The sequence below is a fragment of the Ranitomeya variabilis genome, chromosome 2 (genome assembly GCF_051348905.1).
Source record: "Ranitomeya variabilis isolate aRanVar5 chromosome 2, aRanVar5.hap1, whole genome shotgun sequence".
NCBI classification, from domain to species: Eukaryota; Metazoa; Chordata; class Amphibia; order Anura; family Dendrobatidae; genus Ranitomeya; species Ranitomeya variabilis.
In genome coordinates this window covers 1,000,357,092-1,000,380,590 of record NC_135233.1, presented here as the reverse complement: position 1 = coordinate 1,000,380,590, position 23,499 = coordinate 1,000,357,092, and the positions used below count along the sequence as shown (strand labels likewise).

At 49.7% G+C, this 23,499-nt stretch overlaps 1 protein-coding gene across 1 annotated transcript in view; it reads right to left on the bottom strand.

The window, feature by feature from the left end:
• Nucleotides 1–10,658, bottom strand: part of SLC19A3 (solute carrier family 19 member 3) — a 51,410-nt gene extending 40,752 nt beyond the window's left edge. The window contains exon 1 of the mRNA XM_077291162.1: nucleotides 10,442–10,658. Coding sequence (XP_077147277.1) covers nucleotides 10,442–10,591 — 150 coding nt within the window. The 5' untranslated portion in view covers nucleotides 10,592–10,658. The remainder of the gene's footprint in view (nucleotides 1–10,441) is intronic.
• Between the last annotated feature and the right edge of the window lie 12,841 nt (nucleotides 10,659–23,499).

Genomic DNA, 23,499 nt, shown 5'->3' with positions numbered 1-23,499 from the left:
CTCAAATACGGCAGCAGCTGGGCATAGGAGACTGCGTTCATTGTGTGACCGCATCTCCTACACTGTGGCTGCCTCCTGCTGTGACCTGGACAGGCCCACTGGGCTGTTCAGTTCACAGTCGTGGGATGAGATTGCGGCCATTTTGTTGTGGCCCAAAGCTACACCGCGAGCTCCGGTTCCCCCGTCACCGCCCACACTGTTCAGTGCATGCGGTGACAGGAGCTCCCGAACAGAGGAGGTGCTACAGAGCCGAGGTTCGGGTTGACATGAGGATGGAATCCTTCATTGAATGTGCTGCAGCATTCAGTAGTGATGTATATATGCCAGTCTCTGTGCCTCCTGTTCTATATACACCAGCTCCATTGTCTCCTATGATGTATATGCTCCTGCCCAAATGTTTGTATATGTTCCATCCTCAGTGTTTCCTGTGATGTATATGCTCCGTCCCGTTTCTCCTGTGATGTATATGCTCCATCCCCAGTGTCTCCTGTGATGTATATGCTCCATCCCCAGTGTCTCCTGTGATACATTTGCTCCATCCCCAGTGTCTCCTGTGATGTATATGCTCCTTTCCCAGTGTCTCCTGTGATACATTTGCTCCATCCCCAGTGTCTCCTGTGATGTATATGCTCCATCCCCAGTGTCTCCTGTGATGTATATGCTCCATCCCCAGTGTCTCCTGTGATGTATATGCTCCATCCCCAGTGTCTCCTGTGATGCTTATGCTCCATCCCCAGTGTCTCCTGTGATGTATATGCTCCATCCCCAGTGTCTCCTGTGATGCTTATGCTCCATCCCCAGTGTCTCCTGTGATGCTTATGCTCCATCCCCAGTGTCTCCTGTGATGTATATGCTCCATCCCCAGTTTCTCCTGTGATGTATATGCTCCATCCCCAGTGACTCCTGTGATGCATATGCTCCATCCCCAGTGTCTGCTGTGATGTATATGCTCCATCCCGTGTCTCCTGTGATGTATATGCTCCATCCCCAGTGTCTCCTGTGATACATTTGCTCCATCCCCAGTGTCTCCTGTGATGTATATGCTCCATCCCCAGTGTCTCCTGTGATGTATATGCTCCATCCCCAGTGTCTCCGGTGATGTATATGCTCCTTCCCATGTCTCCTGTGATGCATATGCTCCATCCCCAGTGTCTCCTGTGATGTGTATGCTCCATCCCATGTCTCCTGTGATGTATATGCTCCATCCCCAGTGTCTCCTGTGATGTATATGCTCTATCCCCAGTGTCTCCTGTGATGTATATGCTCCATCCCATGTCTCCTGTGATGTATATGCTCCATTCCCAGTGTCTCCTGTGATGTATATGCTCCAACCCCAGCGTCTCCTGTGATGCATATGCCCCATCTCCAGTGTCTCCTGTGATATACAGTACAGACCAAAAGTTTGGATACACCTTCTCAATTAAAGATTTTTCTGTATTTTCATGACTATGAAAATTGTACCTTCACACTGAAGGCATCAAAACTATGAATTAACACATGTGGAATTATATACTTAACAAAAAAGTATGAAACAACTGAAATTATATCTTATATTCTAGGTTCTTCAAAGTAGCCACCTTTTGCTTTGATGACTGCTTTGCACACTCTTGGCATTTTCTTGATGGGCTTCAAGAGGTAGTCACCGGGAATGGTTTTCAATTCATAGGTGCTCCCTGTCAGGTTTAATAAGTGGGATTTCTTGCCTTATAAATGGGGTTGGGACCATCAGTTGTGTTGTGCAGAAGTCTGTTGGATACACAGCTGATAGTCCTACTGAATAGACTGTTAGAATTTGTATTATGGCAAGAAAAAAAGCAGCTAAGTAAAGAAACACAAGTGACCATCATTACTTTAAGAAATGAAGGTCAGTCAGTCCGAAAAATTGGGCAAACTTTTAAAGTGTCCCCAAGTGCAGTGGCAAAAACCATCAAGCGCTACAAAGAAACTGGCTCACATGAGGACCGCCCCTGGAAAGGAAGACCAAGAGTCACCTCTGCTTCTGAGGATAAGTTTATCCGAGTCACCAGCCTCAGAAATCGTAGGTTAACAGCAGCTCAGATTAGAGACCAGGTCAATGCCACACAGAGTTCTAGTAGCAGACACATCTCTACAACAACTGTTAAGAGGAGACTTTGTGCAGCAGGCCTTCATGGTAAAATAGCTGCTAGGAAACCACTGCTAAGGACAGGCAACAAGCAGAAGAGACTTGTTTGGGCTAAAGAACACAAGGAATGGACATTAGACCAGTGGAAATCTGTGCTTTGGTCTGATGAGTCCAAATTTGAGATCTTTGGTTCCAACCACCGTGTCTTTGTGCGACGCAGAAAAGGTGAACGGATGGACTGTACATGCCTGGTTCCCACCGAGAAGCATGGAGGAGGTGTGATTGTGTGGGGGTGCTTTGCTGGTGACACTGTTGGGGATTTATTCAAAATTGAAGGCATACTGAACCAGCATGGCTACCACAGCATCTTGCAGCGGCATGCTATTCCATCCGGTTTGCATTTAGTTGGACAGTCATTTATTTTTCAACAGGACAATGACCCCAAACACACCTCCAGCCTGTGTAAGGGCTATTTGACCAAGAAGGAGAGTGATGGGGTGCTACGCCAGATGACCTGGCCTCCACAGTCACCAGACCTGAACCCAATTGAGATGGTTTGGGGTGAGCTGGACCGCAGAGTGAAGGCAAAAGGGCCAACAAGTGCTAAGCATCTCTGGGAACTCCTTCAAGATTGTTGGAAGACCATTCCCGGTGCCTACCTCTTGAAGCTTATCAAGAGAATGCCAAGAGTGTGCAAAGCAGTCATCAAAGCCAAAGGTGGCTACTTTGAAGAACCTAGAATATAAGACATAATTTCAGTTGTTTCACACTTTTTTGTTAAGTATATAATTCCACATGTGTTAATTCATAGTTTTGATGCCTTCAGTGTGAATTTACAATATTCATAGTCATGAAAATACAGAAAAATCTTTACATGAGAAGGTGTGTCCAAACTTTTGGTCTGTACTGTATATGCTCCATCCCCAGTGTCTCCTGTGGTGTATATGCTCCATCCCCAGTGTCTCCTGTGATGTATATGCTCCATCCCCAGTGTCTCTTGTGATGTATATGCTCCATCTCCAGTGTTTCCTGTGATGTATGTGCTCCATCCCCAGTTTCTCTTGTGATGTATATGCTCTATTCCCAGCGTCTCCTGTGATGTATATGCTCCATCCCCAGTGTCTCCTGTGATGTATATGCTCCATCCCCAGTGTCTCCTGTGATGTATATGCTCCATCCCCAGTGTCTCCTGTGATGTATATGCTCCATCCCCAGTGTCTCCTGTGATGTATATGCTCCATCCCCAGTGTCTCCTGTGATGTATATGCTCCATCCCCAGTGTCTGCTGTGATGTATATGCTCCATCCCCAGTGTCTGCTGTGATGTATATGCTCCATCTCCAGTGTCTCCTGTGATGTATATGCTCCATCCCCAGTGTCTCCTGTGATGTATATGCTCCATCCCGTTTCTCTTGTGATGTATATGTTCCAGCCCCAGTGTCTCCTATGTGATATATATGCACCAATACAACATGATCAGTGATGAATTTCTCAATGTGGGGAGACATTATTTCACCTTGATAGCAGAAGACCACCAGCGTGACTTGTGCTGGAGCCAAGGAGTCAGTGTACAGTACCTTCTGGAGAGTACCCATATCACAGTGTCTGCCAAACAGTACCTATGACATAGTACCTTCCAGAGAAGGATGTCACATGAAAACTTTTATATTTCAACTAGCTGTACTACCCGGCTTCGCCCGGGTTAATGACTGCTGTTAGCAAAATAGAATGTGTTAACAAAAATTTATTCTGCACACAAAAACCACAAAACAAATAGATAGAAATGTAATTATTAAAAGGCAAAAACTAAGCAAATAGAAGCATTTCACAACATATATTAGCTTTGTTATACTGAGAATGTCTTTGTTGCCTATATTAACCAATCAGAGCTCAGGTTAATTAACTGTAGCAAAATAGAAGCTGAGCTGTGATTGGTTGCTATTGGCAGCCTGATAAATCCCCAGCCAACAGGAAGCCCTCCCCCCTGGCAGTATATATTAGCTCACACATACACATAATAGACAGGTCATGTGACTGACAGCTGCCGTATTTCCTATATGGTACATTTGTTGCTCTTGTAGTTTGCTTATTAATCAGATTTTTATTTTTGAAGGACAATACCAGACTTGTGTGTGTTTTAGGGCGAGTTTTATGTGTCAAGTTGTGTGTGTTGAGTTGCGTGTGGCGACATGCATGTAGCGACTTTTGTGAGATGAGTTTTGTGTGGCGACATGCGTGTAGCAACATTTTGTGTGTTGAGTTGCATGTGACAGGTTAGTGTAGCAAGTTGTGTGCAGCAAGATTTGTGCATGGCGAGTTTTGCGCGTGGCGAGTTTTATGTGTGGTGCATTTTGAGTATGTGCAAGTTTTGTGTGAGGCAACTTTTGCATGTGGTGCAACTTTTGTACATGTGGCAATTTTTCTGTGTGTGCAAGTTTTGCATGAGGTGAGTTTTCCATGAGGTGAGTTTTGCACGTGTGGCGAGTTTTGCGTGAGCCTAGTTTTGCATATGGCGAGTTTTGCATGTAGCGAGTTTTGAGTGGTGACTTTTGTGTTTCGACTTTTATGTGGCGAGGTTGGTGTGTGTGTGTGGTGAAATGTGTGCTGAGGGTGGTATATGTGTTCAAGCACGTGGTAGTGTGTGGCGCATTTTGTGTTTGTGTTCATATCCCCGTGTGTGGTGAGTATCCCATGTCGGGGCCCCACCTTAGCAACTGTACGGTATATACTCTTTGTCGCCATCGCTCTCATTCTTTAAGTCCTCATTGTTCACATCTGGCAGCTGTCAATTTTCCTCCAACACTTTTCCCTTCACTTTTTCCCCATTATGTAGATAGGAGCAAAATTGTTTGGTGAATTGGAACGCGCGGGGTTAAAATTTCACCTCACAACATAGCCTATGACGCTCTCGGGGTCCAGACGTGTGACTGTGCAAAATTTTGTGGCTGTAGCTGCGACGGTACAGATGCCAATCCCGGACATACACACATACATACATACACACATTCAGCTTTATATATTAGATATACCTGTATGTAATCTCCTGTATATAGTATATACCTGTGTGTCATCTCACCTATATATAGTATATATCTGTGTGTCATCTCCTGTATATAGTATATACCTGTATGTCATCTCCTCCTATACATAGCATATACCTGTGTCATCTCCTCCTGTATATACTATATACCTGTAGGTAATCTGCTCCTGTATATAGTATATACCTGTGTGTCATCTCCTCCTGTATATAGTATATACCTGTATGTCATCTCCTCCTGTATGTAGTATGTACCTGTATGTCATCTCCTCCTCTATATAGTATATACCTGTGTGTCATCTCTCCTGTATATAGTATATATCTGTGTGTCATCTCCTCCTGTATATAGTATATACCTGTGTGTCATCTCCCCTGTAAATAGTATATACCTGTGTGTCATCTCCTGTATATAGTATATAGCTGTATGCCATCTCCTCCTGTATTAGCCCTCGTTCACACGTTATTTGGTCAGTATTTTTACCTCAGTATTTGTAAGCTAAAATGGCAGCCTGATAAATCCCCAGCCAACAGTAAGCCCACCCCCTGGCAGTATATATTAGCTCACACATACACATAATAGACTGGTCATGTGACTGACAGCTGCCGGATTCCTATATGGTACATTTGTTGCTCTTGTAGTTTGTCTGCTTATTAATCAGATTTTTATTTTTGAAGGATACCAGACTTGTGTGTGTTTTAGGGCGAGTTTCGTGTGTCAAGTTGTGTGTGTTGAGTTGCGTGTGGCGACATGCATGTAGGGACTTTTGTGAGATGAGTTTTGTGTGGCGACATGCGTGTAGCAACTTTTTGTGTGTCGAGTTGCATGTGACAGGTTAGTGTAGCAAGTTGTGTGCAGCAAGTTTTGCGCATGGCGAGTTTTGCGCGTGGCGAGTTTTATGTGTGGTGCCTTTTGAGTATGTGCAAGTTTTGTGTGAGGCAACTTTTGCATGTGTTGCAACTTTTGTGCATGTGGCAATTTTTCTGCGTGTGGCAATTTTTCTGCGTGTGCAAGTTTTGCGTGTGGCGAGTTTTGCACGTGTGGCGAGTTTTGCATGTGGAGAGTTTTGCGCGTGGCGAGTTTTGAGCGGCGACTTTTGTGTTTCTACTTTTATGTGGCGAGGTTGGTGTATGTGTGGTGAAATGTGCACTGAGGGTGGTATATGTGTTCGAGCACGTGGTAGTGTGTGGCGCATTTTGTGTGTGTGTTCATATCCCCGTGGTGGTGTGATTATCCCATGTTGGGGCCCCACCTTAGCAACTGTACAGTATATACTCTTTGGTGCCATCGCTGTCATTCTTTAAGTCCCCCTTGTTCACATCTGGCAGCTGTTAATTTGCCTCCAACACTTTTCCTTTCATTTTTTCCCCATTATGTAGATAGGGGCAAAATTGTTTGGTGAATTGGAAAGCGCGGGGTTAAAATTTCACCTCACAATATAGCTTTGACGCTCTCAGGGTCCAGACGTGTGACTGTGCAAAATTTTGTGCCTGTAGCTGCGACGCCTCCAACACTTTTCCTTTCACTTTTTCCCCATTATGTCGATAGGGGCAAAATTGTTTGGTGAATTGGAAAGCGCGGGGTTAAAATTTCACCTCACAACATAGCCTATGACGCTCTCGGGGTCCAGACGTGTGACTGTGCAAAATTTTGTGGCTGTAGCTGCTACGGTTCAGATGCCAATCCCGGACATACATACATACATACATACATACACACACACACACATTCAGCTTTATATATTAGACTAGCTGTACTACCCGGCTTCGCCCGGGTTAATGACTGCTGTTAGCAAAATAGAATGTGTTAACAAAAATTTATTCTGCACACAAAAACCACAAAACAAATAGATAGAAATGTAATTATTAAAAGGCAAAAACTAAGCAAATAGAAGCATTTCACAACATATATTAGCTTTGTTATACTGAGAATGTCTTTGTTGCCTATATTAACCAATCAGAGCTCAGGTTAATTAACTGTAGCAAAATAGAAGCTGAGCTGTGATTGGTTGCTATTGGCAGCCTGATAAATCCCCAGCCAACAGGAAGCCCTCCCCCCTGGCAGTATATATTAGCTCACACATACACATAATAGACAGGTCATGTGACTGACAGCTGCCGTATTTCCTATATGGTACATTTGTTGCTCTTGTAGTTTGCTTATTAATCAGATTTTTATTTTTGAAGGACAATACCAGACTTGTGTGTGTTTTAGGGCGAGTTTTATGTGTCAAGTTGTGTGTGTTGAGTTGCGTGTGGCGACATGCATGTAGCGACTTTTGTGAGATGAGTTTTGTGTGGCGACATGCGTGTAGCAACATTTTGTGTGTTGAGTTGCATGTGACAGGTTAGTGTAGCAAGTTGTGTGCAGCAAGATTTGTGCATGGCGAGTTTTGCGCGTGGCGAGTTTTATGTGTGGTGCATTTTGAGTATGTGCAAGTTTTGTGTGAGGCAACTTTTGCATGTGGTGCAACTTTTGTACATGTGGCAATTTTTCTGTGTGTGCAAGTTTTGCATGAGGTGAGTTTTCCATGAGGTGAGTTTTGCACGTGTGGCGAGTTTTGCGTGAGCCTAGTTTTGCATATGGCGAGTTTTGCATGTAGCGAGTTTTGAGTGGTGACTTTTGTGTTTCGACTTTTATGTGGCGAGGTTGGTGTGTGTGTGTGGTGAAATGTGTGCTGAGGGTGGTATATGTGTTCAAGCACGTGGTAGTGTGTGGCGCATTTTGTGTTTGTGTTCATATCCCCGTGTGTGGTGAGTATCCCATGTCGGGGCCCCACCTTAGCAACTGTACGGTATATACTCTTTGTCGCCATCGCTCTCATTCTTTAAGTCCTCATTGTTCACATCTGGCAGCTGTCAATTTTCCTCCAACACTTTTCCCTTCACTTTTTCCCCATTATGTAGATAGGAGCAAAATTGTTTGGTGAATTGGAACGCGCGGGGTTAAAATTTCACCTCACAACATAGCCTATGACGCTCTCGGGGTCCAGACGTGTGACTGTGCAAAATTTTGTGGCTGTAGCTGCGACGGTACAGATGCCAATCCCGGACATACACACATACATACATACACACATTCAGCTTTATATATTAGATATACCTGTATGTAATCTCCTGTATATAGTATATACCTGTGTGTCATCTCACCTATATATAGTATATATCTGTGTGTCATCTCCTGTATATAGTATATACCTGTATGTCATCTCCTCCTATACATAGCATATACCTGTGTCATCTCCTCCTGTATATACTATATACCTGTAGGTAATCTGCTCCTGTATATAGTATATACCTGTGTGTCATCTCCTCCTGTATATAGTATATACCTGTATGTCATCTCCTCCTGTATGTAGTATGTACCTGTATGTCATCTCCTCCTCTATATAGTATATACCTGTGTGTCATCTCTCCTGTATATAGTATATATCTGTGTGTCATCTCCTCCTGTATATAGTATATACCTGTGTGTCATCTCCCCTGTAAATAGTATATACCTGTGTGTCATCTCCTGTATATAGTATATAGCTGTATGCCATCTCCTCCTGTATTAGCCCTCGTTCACACGTTATTTGGTCAGTATTTTTACCTCAGTATTTGTAAGCTAAAATGGCAGCCTGATAAATCCCCAGCCAACAGTAAGCCCACCCCCTGGCAGTATATATTAGCTCACACATACACATAATAGACTGGTCATGTGACTGACAGCTGCCGGATTCCTATATGGTACATTTGTTGCTCTTGTAGTTTGTCTGCTTATTAATCAGATTTTTATTTTTGAAGGATACCAGACTTGTGTGTGTTTTAGGGCGAGTTTCGTGTGTCAAGTTGTGTGTGTTGAGTTGCGTGTGGCGACATGCATGTAGGGACTTTTGTGAGATGAGTTTTGTGTGGCGACATGCGTGTAGCAACTTTTTGTGTGTCGAGTTGCATGTGACAGGTTAGTGTAGCAAGTTGTGTGCAGCAAGTTTTGCGCATGGCGAGTTTTGCGCGTGGCGAGTTTTATGTGTGGTGCCTTTTGAGTATGTGCAAGTTTTGTGTGAGGCAACTTTTGCATGTGTTGCAACTTTTGTGCATGTGGCAATTTTTCTGCGTGTGGCAATTTTTCTGCGTGTGCAAGTTTTGCGTGTGGCGAGTTTTGCACGTGTGGCGAGTTTTGCATGTGGAGAGTTTTGCGCGTGGCGAGTTTTGAGCGGCGACTTTTGTGTTTCTACTTTTATGTGGCGAGGTTGGTGTATGTGTGGTGAAATGTGCACTGAGGGTGGTATATGTGTTCGAGCACGTGGTAGTGTGTGGCGCATTTTGTGTGTGTGTTCATATCCCCGTGGTGGTGTGATTATCCCATGTTGGGGCCCCACCTTAGCAACTGTACAGTATATACTCTTTGGTGCCATCGCTGTCATTCTTTAAGTCCCCCTTGTTCACATCTGGCAGCTGTTAATTTGCCTCCAACACTTTTCCTTTCACTTTTTCCCCATTATGTAGATAGGGGCAAAATTGTTTGGTGAATTGGAAAGCGCGGGGTTAAAATTTCACCTCACAACATAGCCTATGACGCTCTCGGGGTCCAGACGTGTGACTGTGCAAAATTTTGTGGCTGTAGCTGCTACGGTTCAGATGCCAATCCCGGACATACATACATACATACATACATACACACACACACACATTCAGCTTTATATATTAGATTAAAAGTTATTTGTATCATTGAAAGCTGTTATTGTGTTTTTCTTTTAAGACAAAAGATGTTAATGTGTTAATGTATGTGTTTTTTTCCAAATTAAAACCTCAGTATTCAGATTAAATTAGCACTTTGCGATAAATAAGTGGGTTTTGGGATGCAGTCTGGGCACTTGGTCTCTTTAGGGTTCGCCATCACTGTACTAGGGTCACAGTGGTTCTTGGCGCTCATACTCAAGACTGAATAAATGAAAATATTTTGAACATTTTTAACATCCGCATATTATTAACATGTCTATCAATCTTGTTCTTTTCAAAATTACATGATCTTTCCTTTTTGGTGTTGTATGCACACATTAGCAATTGTTACATTGTTTTTTTCTGCTCTACCATAGATGTTGCACTACATACATATTTCTGAGGCATATGTCATTTTGACTATTTGGATATGGACGAGCAGCTGTAATATGATGAGATTTACCTCCGTTTACTCCAGGCACCAAGATAACAGATTCCTATTCTTCTTGCTATTGTAGTGTTTGCTTTATCGGACTTAAGCCAAAAATAAATTGTCACAAGTAATGACTCTGTTGCTAGCAACAAATTAACTTCTTCACTTACCTGCTCAATTGTGAGGTTGTGTACAGGTCCGGTCAGGTAAGGGGTGAGGAAAGGCTCTGATGGTCTCATGTAGGTAAAAAATCCATATATGCAAAGGAGGATAGTGGGGTACTTCCAGTTATTATTTTCTAATTTTGTGCATAATCCCATAACTGACTCTGAATCCTGAGTCACAAGTTGAGTTAAAGCTTCAGTTTCTCAGGAGTCAGTAATCTGTTCTCTGCTGAGCCTGAGGTTAAAGTACATTGTTATGCATCACATGGGAGAAGTGAGGAAACACAATGGTGGGAGGAATAAAGTAATGCAAATCTCTCTATAAATTTACATATACAGTACTGTGCAGAAGTTTTAGGCAGGTGTGGATAAAATGATTCAAAGTACAAATGCTTACAAAATTTACAATGGTAATTGTTCATTTTTACTCAATTAACAAACCGCAAAATGAATAGAAATCTAAATCAGATTAATATTTGTCTTCAAAACAGCATCAATTCTACAATTCTTCAAGGTACACTTGCACAAGGTTGTTGGAAGAAAATCTGCAGGGAGGATGTTCCAAACATGTTGGAGAACTAACCACAGATCTGTAGATGTTGCTGGTACAGATCCTTCTGTCTCTCTGTGGTTAACACTGCAGCCTTGTAGTGCTGGGGTCCTGAGTTCAAATCCCACCAAGGACAACATCTGCAAGGAGTTTGTATGTTCTCCCCCTGTTTGCGTGAGTTTCCTCCCACACCTCTAAGACATACTGATAGGGAATTTAGATTGTGAGCCCCATTGGGGACCGTGTCAATAATGTCTGTAAAGCACTGCGGAATATGATAGCGCTATATACGCGATACATAGATAAATAAAAGTCTCTTCATGTAAACCCAAACAGATTTGTTACTATTAAGATCAGATCTGTTGGGGTCATATCATTACTTCCAAGACTCCTAAATCTTCTTTGTTCTTCTGAACGGTCCCTTAATTCACATGCCGAGTTCACACGTTCAGTCTTTTACATCAGTATTTGTAAGCCAAAACCAGGAGTGGGTGATAAATACAGAAGTGGTGCATATGTTTCTATTACACTTTTCCTCTAATTGTTCCACTCTTGGCCTTGGCTTACAAATACTGAGGTAAAATACTGACCAAATACTGAATGTGTCGACGTGGCTTAAGTGTTATTATGTGCAGAGCTATGGATAAAATTGAGACAGAGCTCCAAAGCGCCTGCTGTCAATCAATGTGTGCCTGCCCAGAATGAACTGGACACGCTTGTGGGAAAACATTTCTCTGGTCCTGTACACTGTATGATGGATGTAAAAGTCTTAGTACTGAAAGGTCATTTTAACCCATTACTTGCCAAATTAAAATTTTTACAAGTACGGATTTTTCAGAAAAGGGCGTCCCAATATTCAATTAAAAATGACAATGACATGATTTCCTATTTTGAAAACATTCATTTTACAAACACAACACAAAAAATTGGACCTAATTATAAAAATTATAAAATCTTAGTTGCTAGAAGCTAAAGATTAGGCGTCCCAAAAAAAGGACATTGGTAGATAATGGGTTAAAGCCAAAAGAGAGAGGAAAATCTGGGAATTCAAACTGATAAGGGCTGTCCCACACGTCCAGATAATTCCGGTACCGGAATAAATCGGTACCGGAGTTATCCGTGTCCGTGTGCCTGGGAACTCACGGAGGCCATACCTGCGGCACACGTGTGCCGCCCGTATGGCGAGTGGGTACCACACGGAGCGTGTGGTACCCACTCTGCATGGTGCTGAAGCTGCGATTCATATGTTCCCTGTAGCAACGTTTGCTGCAGGGAAAATATGAAGAATAGTGTTTAAAATAAAGATCCATGTGTCCGCCGCCCCCCCACCCCCTGTGCGCCCCCCCCGCTGGTCAGAAAATACTCACCCGGATCCCCCGTCGGCAGTCGCTCCTTCCTGGTCTGGCCGCAGCTTACTGTATGCGGTCACGTGGGGCCGCTCATTTACACTCATGAATAGGCGGCTCCGCCCCTATTGGAGGTGGAGCCACATATTCATGAGTGTAATCGGCCGCATACAGTAGAGAAGCCGCGGCCAGACCAGGAAGGAGCGACTGCCGACGGGGGATCCGGGTAAGTATTTTCTGACCAGCGGGGGGGCGCACAGGGGGTGGGGGGGCGGCGGACACATGGATCTTTATTTTAAACACTATCATTCATATTTTCTCTGTAGCAAACGGTGCTACAGGGAAGATATGAATGGCGGCTTCAGCACCATGTGGGGGGGACAGCGCTTACTGTAGCGCTGTCTCCGGCACGCCACACGGACCCCAGACGGAGAATGTCCGTGTGAGGTGCGTGTTTTACACGGACCCATTGACTCTATTGGGTCCGTGTAATCCGTGCGCTCCCACGAACACTGACATGTCTCCGTGTTTGGCACACGGAGACACGGTCCGCACACGGTCCGCACAAAATCAATGACATCTGAACAGATGCATTGATTTTTATGGGTCTACGTGTGTCAGTGTCTCCGGTACGGGAGGAAACTGTCACCTCACGTACCGGAGCCACTGACGTGTGAAACCGGCCTAAGGATGTAAAGTCCTTGACAATGGGACTCAATTTAACACCTGGGTTTATGATGCACTGCATGGACACAGTTCACACCTCCAGCAGACAGACTCCAGATCACCAAGCTATCACTATCACCACCTTTCCATTTGAAACAAAATCTTTATTTGATCTCCTTGGCTTACCTTTGGGAAGCACCACCCCATCCACCCTATAAACAAAGGATCTCCAATCTGCCATCATTTGTCCAAATTAGATAAATACAATGCATGATGATAAGAAAAATAACACACAGCCAGTGTCTGTCAGTGTACAATTCTTGTCAAAGGGCTCATACTCAAATGCGAGAAACTCACATGAGCTTGTTTTCCCCTTCATGACCAGGCCAAATTTTACAATTCTGACCACTGTCACTTTATGTGGTAATAACTCTAGAACGCTTCAACGGTTCCCACTGATTCGGAGAAAGGTTTTTCATGACATATTGTACTTTATGTTAGTGCTAAAATTTCTTCGATATGACTTTCATCTAATTTTTGAAAAGGAAATTTGGAATAAATGCTGAAAATGCAGCAATTTTCAAGCTTGTAATTTTAATGCCCTTATATCATACAAAATAGTAAATAAATGATATTTCCCACATGTCAACTTTACATCAGCACCATTTTTGAAACATTTTTTTGGGGGTCAGAAATTATAAGGGTTAAAAGTTGACTAGCGATTTCTCATTTTTCCACCAAAATTACAAAACCATCTTTTTTAGGGACCACATCACATATGAAGTGACATTGAATGGCCTTTATGACAGAAAATACTCAAAAGTGTCACCATTCTAAAAACTGCACTCCTCGAGGTACTCAAAACCACATTCAAGAAGTTTATTAACCCTTCAGGTGCTTCACAAGAATTACTGGAATGTGGAAGGACAAAATTTAACATTTTGTCACAAAATTTAGTTTTAAACCCAAACTTTTTTTTATTTTCGCAGGGGTAAAAGGAAAAAATGGACCCCAAAGTTTGTTATGCAATTTCTCCTGAGCATACTGATACCCCATATGTGGGGGAAAACCACTGTTTGGGCGCATGACAGGACTCGGAAGGGAAGGAGCGCAATTTGACTTATTGAATGTAAAATTTGTTGGCATAATTAGCGGACGCCATGCTGTGTTTGGAGAGCCCCTGACGTGCCTAAACAGTAGAAATCCCCCACACGTGACACCATTTTGGAAACTGGACCTCTCAGGGAACTTATCTAGATGTGTGGTGAGCATCTTGAAACCCCATGTGCTTCACAGAAGTTTATAACATTGAGCCGTGAAAATACAAAAAATTAATTTTCCTCACAAAAATGTTTTTAGCCCCAAATTTTTCATTTTCACAAGGGTAACAGGAGAAATTGCACAATACAATTTGTTATGCAATTTCTCTTGACTACACCAATACCCCATATGTTTAGGAAAACTGCTGATTGGGTGCATAGCAGGGCATGGAAGGGATGGGGCACCATTTGACTTTTTGAATGTAAAATATGTTGGAATAATTAGCGGACGCCATATCGCGTTTGGAGAGTCTCTGATGTGCCTAAACAGTGGAATCCTCCCACACAAGTGACACCATTTTGGAAACTAGATCCCTTAGGGAACTTATCTAGATGTGGGGTGAGCAACTTGAACCCTCAGGTGCTTCACAGAAGTTTATAACATTGAGCCGTGAAAATAAAAAAAATCACATTTTCCCCACAAAAATGTTTTTTTGCCCCAAATTTTGCATTTTCACAAGGGTAACAGAAGAAATTGCACAATACAATTTGTTGTGCAATTTCTCCTGAGTATGCAAATACCCCATATCTGGGGGCAGGGCTGCCATCAGGGCATTAAATGCCTTTACTGGCGTATGGGGCTCGGTGAGCAGAGAGGGGCGACAAGCGGGCCCCTCATTTCTGCTCACCTAGTACTATGCCAGCGTGCTGGAACGCCGAGTATAAGCGTGGCCACGCGCACTAGTTCTCTGCTCCTTCTCTCTCTGCATAGTGAGGAGCAGAGCACCGGCAGTGCGCGCGGCCGTGCAGAGAGTTGCCGGCTGCAGTGTGGCAGGGGCGCGCAGTCACACACACTGTGACACTACTCACCCCCCGCGCCTGCAGCCAGCAGCAGAGCATCGGATCCCTCCCCTCCAGCAGAGTCACAGATCTCACACTGTGAAGAGCCATGGAGGGGGTGGGGCTAAATGGCGGGGGTGCAGAAGGAAACATGAAAATAAGAGCGGGAGAGAGATGAAAGAAGTAAGAAGACAGAAAACACAAGAGAGAGGCAAGACACAGGTGAGAAGATTATGTATATACTAGATGGCAGCCCGATTCTAAAGAATCGGGAGTCTAGAATCCATATATACTTTATTTATTCAAATGTAAGAATAATACAATTAATAAATAATAGTAAGAAAGAACAAAAAATGGCTGCACTCACCAGCTCTTGACAATTCTTGACAGTACGGCACATTTCTGATTGGTCGCTCGCGGCAGGCGGCAACCAATCAGAAAAGTGCCGCGCACCACGAAGGCATATATCTTTGTCCACCCTGAGCGGGTGTAGGACGCTGGTGACGTCACTTATCTCCGGACATTATCTCCGGACAAAGCCACGGAAGTTGGCACAAATTGCCGGAAGTAGTATTCTAGGCAATTATATATTAGATTTTAATGTTATCAGTGTTTACCTTTGAACGTTTATATTGTATTGTCCTGTCACCAGCCATGTGTACGATTATCGGCCGAAAGCCTCTCTGGAACCAATAATCACCCCATGTAAAGGTATCTTTATAAGTTAAAGATTCAGAATACTATGACTTTTATCATATCCTGAACAGTCAAGTTTTTTATGAACCGTTAAGGTTTTCTGGTTGAAGTAAAAAAAACTCTGAGTGTTTACAGTTTGAAACCATAAAATGTTGAAAAATTATGTCATTCTTGAGTATATCACTCAATGGTGCTCATAAACGTGTCAAATTTGATCTATAATATACTTTAATATACGTTACTTTAATCTTTAATATACTTAAGAACAGGGCCCCAGACATCACACAGGGGGTCTGAAACACCGCACAGTGGTCCAAAATATCGCTGTGCTCTGCCTGGGGCCCCATATGCTGCCTGGGGCCCCTGTGCTCTGCCTGGGGCCCCATATGCTGCCTGGGGCCCCTGTGCTCTGCCTGGGGCCCCTGTGCTCTGCCTGGGGCCCCATGTTCTGCCTGGGGCCCCTGTGCTCTGCCTGGGGCCACTGTGCTCTGCCTGAGGCCCCATATGCTGCCTGGGGCCCCTGTGCTCTGCCTGGGGCCCCATATGCTGCCTGGGGCCCCTGTGCTCTGCCTGGGGCCCCATAGGCTGCCTGGCGCCCCTGTGCTCTACCTGGGACCACTGTGCTCTGCCTTGGGCCCCATATGCTGCCTGGGGCCCCTGTGCTCTGCCTGGGGCCCCTGTGCTCTGCCTGGGGACCCATGTTCTGCCTGGGGCCACTGTGCTCTGCCTGGGGCCCCATAGGCTGCCTGGGGCCCCTGTGCTCTGCCTGGGACCACTGTGCTCTGCCTGGGGCCCCATATGCTGCCTGGGGCCCCTGTGCTCTGCCTGGGGCCCCATATGCTGCCTGGGGCCCCTGTGCTCTGCCTGGGGCCCCATATGCTGCCTGGGGCCCCTGTGCTCTGCCTGGGGTCCCTGTGCTCTGCCTGGGGCCCCATGTTCTGCCTGGGGCCCCTGTGCTCTGCCTGGGGCCCCATGTTCTGCCTGGGGCCCCTGTGCTCTGCCTGGGGCCACTGTGCTCTGCCTGGGGCCCCATGTTCTGCCTGGGGCCACTGTGCTCTGCCTGGGGCCCCATAAGCTGCCTGGGGCCCCTGTGCTCTGCCTGGGACCACTGTGCTCTGCCTGGGGCCCCATATGCTGCCTGGGGCCCCTGTGCTCTGCCTGGGGCCCCATATGCTGCCTGGGGCCCCTGTGCTCTGCCTGGGGCCACTGTGCTCTGCCTGGGGCCCTATATGCTGCCTGGGGCCACTGTGCTCTGCCTGGGGCCCCATATGCTGCCTGGGGCCCCTGTGCTCTGCCTGGGGCCCCATATGCTGCCTGGGGCCCCTGTGCTCTGCCTGGGGCCCCTGTGCTCTGCCTGGGGCCACTGTGCTCTGCCTGGGGCCCCATATGCTGCCTGGGGCCCCTGTGCTCTGCCTGAGGCCCCTGTGCTCTGCCTGGGGCCCCATATGCTGCCTGGGGCCCCTGTGCTCTGCCTGGGGCCCCTGTGCTCTGCCTGGGGCCCCATGTTCTGCCTGGGGCCCCTGTGCTCTGCCTGGGGCCACTGTGCTCTGCCTGGGGCCCCATATGCTGCCTGGGGCCCCTGTGCTCTGCCTGGGGCCCCATATGCTGCCTGGGGCCCCTGTGCTCTGCCTGGGGCCACTGTGCTCTGCCTGGGGCCCCATAGGCTGCCTGGGGCCCCTGTGCTCTGCCTGGGACCACTGTGCTCTGCCTGGGGCCCCATATGCTGCCTGGGGCCCCTGTGCCCTGCCTGGGGCCACTGTGCTCTGCCTGGGGCCCCATATGCTGCCTGGGGCCCCTGTGCTCTGCCTGGGGCCACTGTGCTCTGCCTGGGGCCCCATAGGCTGCCTGGGGCCCCTGTGCTCTGCCTGGGGCCACTGTGCTCTGCCTGGGGCCCCATAGGCTGCCTGGGGCCCCTGTGCTCTGCCTGGGACCACTGTGCTCTGCCTGGGGCCCCATATGCTGCCTGGGGCCCCTGTGCCCTGCCTGGGGCCACTGTGCTCTGCCTGGGGCCCCATATGCTGCCTGGGGCCCCTGTGCTCTGCCTGGGTGTAGGACACTGGTGACGTCACTTATCTCCGGACATTAGCTCCGGACATTAGCTCCGGACATTAGCTCCGGACATTAGCTCCGGACAAAGCCACGGAAGTTGGCACAAATTGCAGGAAGTAGTATTCTAGGCAATTATATATTAGATGGGCATTTCCTGAAGGAAATACATGGTGCTTGAACAGCGCTACCAGCTTTACAGCAGCACTTTTCACACACGGGACTGGGGGGCGCGCTTACTTTTGCACCCGGGGCCGCGCTTACTTTTGCACCCGGGGGCGCACTTACTTTTGCACCCGGAGGCGCACTTACTTTTGCACCCGAGGGCGCACTTACTTTTGCACCCGGGGGCGCACTTACTTTTGCACCCGGGGCGCACTTACTTTTGCACCCGGGGGCGCACTTACTTTTGCACCCGGGGGCGCACTTACTTTTGCACCCGGGGGCGCACTTACTTTTGCACCCGGGGGCGCACTTACTTTTGGGGCCGCACTTACTTTTGGTGGGCGGGGCTCCTCGGCCTCCGATTTGGTTGGTGGGGCCCCTCGTCCTCCGATTTGGTGGGTGGGGACCCTCGGCCTCCGATTTGGTGGGCGGGGACCGGCCTCCGATTTGGTGGGCGGGGACCCTCGGCCTCCGATTTGGTGGGCGGGGACCCTCGACCTCCGATTTGGTGGGCGGGGACCCTCGGCCTCCGATTTGGTGGGCGGGGACCCTCGGCCTCCGATTTGGTGGGCGGGGACCCTCGTCCTCCGATTTGGTGGGCGGGGACCCTCGGCCTCCGATTTGGTGGGCGGGGACCCTCGGCCTCCGATGTGGTGGGCGGGGCCCCTCGGCCTCCGATGTGGTGGGCGGGGCCCCTCGGCCTCCGCTTTGGTGGGCGGGGCCGCTCGGCCTTCGATTTGGTGGGCGGGGCCGCTCGGCCTCCGATTTGGTGGGCGGGGCCCCTCGGCCTCCAATTTGGTGGGCGGGGCCCCTCGGCTTCCGATGTGGTGGGCAGGGCCCCTCGGCCTCCGCTTTGGTGGGCAGGGCCGCTCGGCCTTCGATTTGGTTGGCGGGGCCCCTCGGCCTCCGATTTGGTTGGCGGGGCCCCTTATCCTCCGATTTGGTGGGCGGGGACTCTCGGCCTCCGATTTGGTGGGCGGGGCCCCTTGGCCTCCAATTTGGTGGGCGGGGCCCCTCGGCCTCTGATTTGGTGGGCGGGGCCCCTCGGCTTCCGATTTGGTGGGCGGGGCCCCTCGGCCTCCGATTTGGTGGGCGGATCCTCTCGGCCTCCGATTTGGTGGGCGGGGCCCCTCGGCCTCCGATTTGGTGGGCGGGGCCCCTCGGCCTCCGATTTGGTGGGCAAGGCCCCTCGGCCTCCGATTTGGTGGGCGGGGCCCCTCGGCCTCCGATTTGGTGGGCGGGGCCCCTCGGCCTCCGATTTGGTGGGCGGGGCCCCTCGGCCTCCGATTTGGTGGGCGGGGCCCCTCGGCCTCCGATTTGGTGGGCGGGGCCCCTCGGCCTCCGATTTGGTGGGCGGGGCCCCTCGGCCTCCGATGTGGTGGTCGGGGCCCCTTGGCCTCCGCTTTGGTGGGCGGGGCCGGGCCCCTCGGCCTCCGCTTTGGTGGGCGGGGCCGCTCGGCCTTCGATTTGTTTGGCGGGGCCCCTCGGCCTCCGATTTGGTTGGCGGGGCCCCTTATCCTCCGATTTGGTGGGCGGGGACTCTCGGCCTCCGATTTGGTGGGCGGGGACCCTCGGCCTCCGATTTGGTGGGCGGGGACCCTAGGCCTCCGATTTGGTTGGCGGGGCCCCTCGGCCTCCGATTTGGTGGGCGGGGACCCTCGGCCTCCGATTTGGTGGGCGGGGCCCCTCGGCCTCCGATTTGGTTGGAGGGGCCCCTCGGCCTCCGATTTGGTGGGCGGGGACCCTCGGCCTCCGATTTGGTGGGCGGGGACCCTCGGCCTCCGATTTGGTGGGCGGGGACCCTCGGCCTCCGATTTGGTGGGCGGGGACCCTCGGCCTCCGATTTGGTGGGCGGGGACCCTCGGCCTCCGATTTGGTGGGCGGGGACCCTCGGCCTCCGATTTGGTGGGCGGGGCCCCTCGGCCTCCGATTTGGTGGGCGGGGCCCCTCGGCCTCCGATTTGGTGGGCGGGGGCGCTCGGCCTTCGATTTGGTGGGCGGGGCTCCTCGGCCTCCGATTTGGTTGGCGAAGCCCCTCGGCCTCCGATTTGGTTGGCGGGGCCCCTCGGCCTCCGATTTGGTGGGCGGGGACACTCGGCCTCCGATTTGGTGGGCGGGGACCCTCGGCCTCTGATTTGGTGGGCGGGGACCCTCGGCCTCCGATTTGGTGGTCGGGGACCCTCGGCCTCCGCTTTGGTGGGCGGGGCCCCTCGGCCTCCGATTTGGTGGGCGGGGTCCCTCTGCCTCCGATTTGGTGTGCGGGGACCCTCGGCCTCCGCTTTCGTGGGCGGGGCCCCTCGACCTTCGATTTGGTGGGCGGGGCTCCTCGGCCTCCGATTTGGTTGGTGGGGCCCCTCGGCCTCCAATTTGGTGGGCGGGGACCCTCGGCCTCCAATTTGGTGGGCGGGGACCCTCGGCCTCCGATTTGGTGGGCGGGGACCCTCGGCCTCCGCTTTGGTGGGTGGGGCCCGTCGGCCTCCGATTTGGTGGGCGGGGCCCCTCGGCCTCCGATTTGGATGGTGTGGACCCTCGGCCTCCGATTTGGTGGGCGGGGACCCTCGGCCTCCGATTTGGTGGGCGAGGACCCTCGGCCTCCGATTTGGTGGGCGGGGCCCCTCGGCCTCCGATGTGGTGGGCGGGGCCCCTCGTCCTCCGATTTGGAGGGTGGGGACCCCCGGCCTCCGATTTGGTGGGCGGGGACCCTTGGCCTCCGATTTGGTGGGCGGGGACACTCGGCCTCCGATTTGGTGGGCGGGGACACTCGGCCTCCGATTTGGTGGGCGGGGTCCCTCGGCCTCCGATTTGGTGGGCGGGGACCCTCGGCCTCCTATTTGGTGGGCGGGGACCCTCGGCCTCCGATTTGGTAAGCGGGGACCCTCGGCCTCCGATTTGGTGGGCGGGGACCCTCGGCCTCCGATTTGGTGGGCGGGGACCCTCGGCCTCCGATTTGGTGGGCGGGGCCCCTCGGCCTCCGATTTGGTGGGCGGGGTCCCTCGGCCTCCGATTTGGTGGGCGGGGCCCCTCGGCCTCCGATTTGGTGGGCGGGGCCCATCGGCCTCCGATTTGGTGGGCGGGGCCCCTCGGCCTCCGATTTGGTGGGCGGGGCCCCTCGGCCTCCGATTTGGTGGGCGGGGCCCCTCGGCCTCCGATGTGGTGGGCGGGGCCCCTCGGCCTCCGCTTTGGTGGGCGGGGCCGGGCCCCTCGGCCTCCGCCTTGGTGGGCGGGGCCGCTCGGCCTTTGATTTGGTGGGCGGGGCTCCTCGGCCTCCGATTTGGTTGGCGGGGCCCCTCGGCCTCCGATTTGGTGTGTGCTCTGCCTGGGGCCACTGTGCTCTGCCTGGGGCCCCATATGCTGCCTGGGGCCCCTGTGCTCTGCCTGGGGCCCCATATGCTGCCTGGGGCCCCTGTGCTCTGCCTGGGGCCCCTGTGCTCTGCCTGGGGCCCCATGTTCTGCCTGGGGCCCCTGTGCTCTGCCTGGGGCCACTGTGCTCTGCCTGGGTGTAGGACACTGGTGACGTCACTTATCTCATTAGCTCCGGACATTAGCTCCGGACAATAGCTCCGGACAATAGCTCCGGACAATAGCTCCGGACAAAGCCACGGAAGTTGGCACAAATTGCAGGAAGTAGTATTCTAGGCAATTATATATTAGATATACAGTATGGGCATGTTCCCACGGTCAGTAACCGGCAGCGCTTTGGACGCAGCACATGTCTGCTCTGTCCAAAGAGCTGCCGGCTTTTGAACGCTGGTGATTCCGCATGTGTTCATTGAACTGTGCGGAATCACCTTGCGTAATACATCGCACTGGTGATATTTATCTTGCCGAGACTGAGGTTCTTCGTAATATAAATAGACATGCTACGGTCTGGAAAGACACGCCACATGTCCGTCTCCACAGGGAAGCTGCGGGCGTCTGTGCACGCATAGTGGAGATGGGGTTTCTTGAAATCCCATCCACTATGCTGTAACATCTGGCCGCTGCGGACTGTACGCAGTGTCCAACCCACAGCGTTTACTGACCGTGGGAAGATACCCTAAGACACTGGCTGCAGTGGTGAGGTTCAGGGGGCTCTCACCGGTTCAGTGACACTGCTTGTAAAAATAGCTGGCAGTTGCCTGAACCGTCAAGAAGCGATGCCGCAATCCGGTTTCCTGGTCTGCAATTTTCAACTACACTGTGTTCCAAATTATTATGCACAAAGAGTTTAGGAGTGATAAGGTTAGAATTTTTTTGTTTGTCATTTAAACTCGTTGATGGTGATGTGTGTCAGGGCTCTTTGTATCACTGAAAGCAATTGCAGATACCTGTGCAAATTAGTTTGGCAGGTGTGTCCAAATAAAGGCAAGACTACTTAAGAAGGCTGTTCCACATTATTAAGCAGCCTACATTTTTTGCCAAAATGGGAAAGAAAAAGGATGTGTCGGCTGCTGAGAAGCAACAAATTGTGGAGTATTTAGGTCAAGGCATGACTACAATCAACATTGCCAAGACACTTCATCGTGATAATTGCACAATCAAGAAGTATGTAGCTGATTCCCAGCACACACGTGTGCGTGCTGATAAGGAAAAATTGAGGACTCTTTCCAACAGGCAATTGCGTAAGGTTAAAAGAGCAGCTGCAAAAATGCCTTGTCATAGCAGCAGACAAGTTTTTGAAGCTGCTGGTGCCTCCAACGTCCCCAGAACAACAAGATGCAGGGTCCTTCAGAGGTTTGCAGCTGTGCGTAAGCCATCCTGTCGACCACCTCTAACCACTGCACACTAGCAGAAATGGCTCCAGTGGGCCAAACGATACATGAAGACTGACTTCCAAACTGTTTTGTTCACCGATGAGTGCCGTGCAACGCTCGATGGTCCAGATGGAGTGGAGAATGGCTGGTTGATGGACACCCCATGAAAACACGGCTAAGGCACCAACAAGGAGGAGGTGGAGTAATGTTTTGGGCTGGAATCATGAGGAGAGAGATTGTCGGCCCCTTTATGATCCCTGAAGGGGTAAAGATGAACTCCATAATCTATGTGGAGTTTCTAAAACAACACTTCCTGCCATGGTTCAAGAGGAAGAACCGTGCTTTCCACAGCAAGATCATTTTCATGCATGATAATGCACCGTCTCATGCTGCAAAAAACACATCTGCATCTCTGGCTGCTATGGGCATAAAAGAGGACAAACTTATGGTGTGGCCACCATCTTCCCCTGACCTCAACCCCATTGAGAACCTCTGGAGCATCATCAAAAGGAGTGTCTATGATGGCGGGAGGCAGTTCACATCTAAGCAACACCTCTGGGAGGGTATTCTGTCCACATGCAAAACAATTGAAGCAGAAACCATCCAAAAACTGACAACTTCAGTGGACGAGAGAGTTCAGAAGCTTCTTTCGAACAAGGGGTCCTATGTGCAAATGTAACATCACCTAGAATAAAGTTTTCACTTGAAAATAGTTTGATTTCATTTTGTAATAAGCTGATAATGCTTATAACTTCACAATTGAC